Source organism: Penaeus monodon, chromosome 34 (assembly GCF_015228065.2).
Source record: "Penaeus monodon isolate SGIC_2016 chromosome 34, NSTDA_Pmon_1, whole genome shotgun sequence".
In the NCBI taxonomy this organism is placed as follows: domain Eukaryota; kingdom Metazoa; phylum Arthropoda; class Malacostraca; order Decapoda; family Penaeidae; genus Penaeus; species Penaeus monodon.
The window spans coordinates 30,345,023-30,345,532 of NC_051419.1; the positions used below are offsets into that span (position 1 = coordinate 30,345,023).

Consider the following 510-nt stretch of genomic DNA (forward strand, 5'->3'; position numbering starts at 1 on the left):
ACCCTCCCTTGCTCACCCCTCACCCTCCTTCCTACCCACCCCTTCCCCCTCCCCTCCTTCGCCTCCCCCTTCCCCTCCTTCCTTCCCTCCTTCCTTCCCTCCGCCTATTTCTACCTCCCAGCGCCTCTCCCCTCCTTCCTTCCCTCCTTCCCCCTCCTTCTTTTCCTACTTCCTTCTCTCCTTCCCCCCTCCTTTCCTCCCTTCCTCCCCTCCTTCCTTCCCCCCTCCCTTCCTCCTCTCCCCTCCTTCCCTCCCCCCTTCCCCTCTTTTCCCCTCCTTCCCCTCTACTCGGGGACGGCGAAGATGGTGCAGCAGGCCACACGACCCCCCGCGTTGCCCGTGGAGAGGGACCCGTCGTTCCCGCCGAGGCCCAGGTCGTCCTCGCCGGCGTGCACGACCACGGCACGACCCAGCACGGAGTACCACCCGAACAGAGTCACCGTGTCGTCCAGAATCTGCGGATGGAGGTCGCTTGTGAGAGGTCGCTTGTGAGGTCGCTTTGTCATAACT

General features: G+C 64.3%; 1 protein-coding gene across 1 annotated transcript in view; it reads right to left on the reverse strand.

The window, feature by feature from the left end:
• Nucleotides 1-239: 239 nt before the first annotated feature.
• The window catches only part of LOC119594703 (superoxide dismutase [Cu-Zn]-like), a gene marked incomplete at its 5' end in the record, with an annotated part of 1,130 nt that continues 859 nt past the window's right edge, over nucleotides 240-510 (reverse strand). The window contains 1 exon segment of the mRNA XM_037943760.1: nucleotides 240-455. Within this exon segment, the coding sequence (XP_037799688.1) occupies nucleotides 285-455 (171 nt within the window).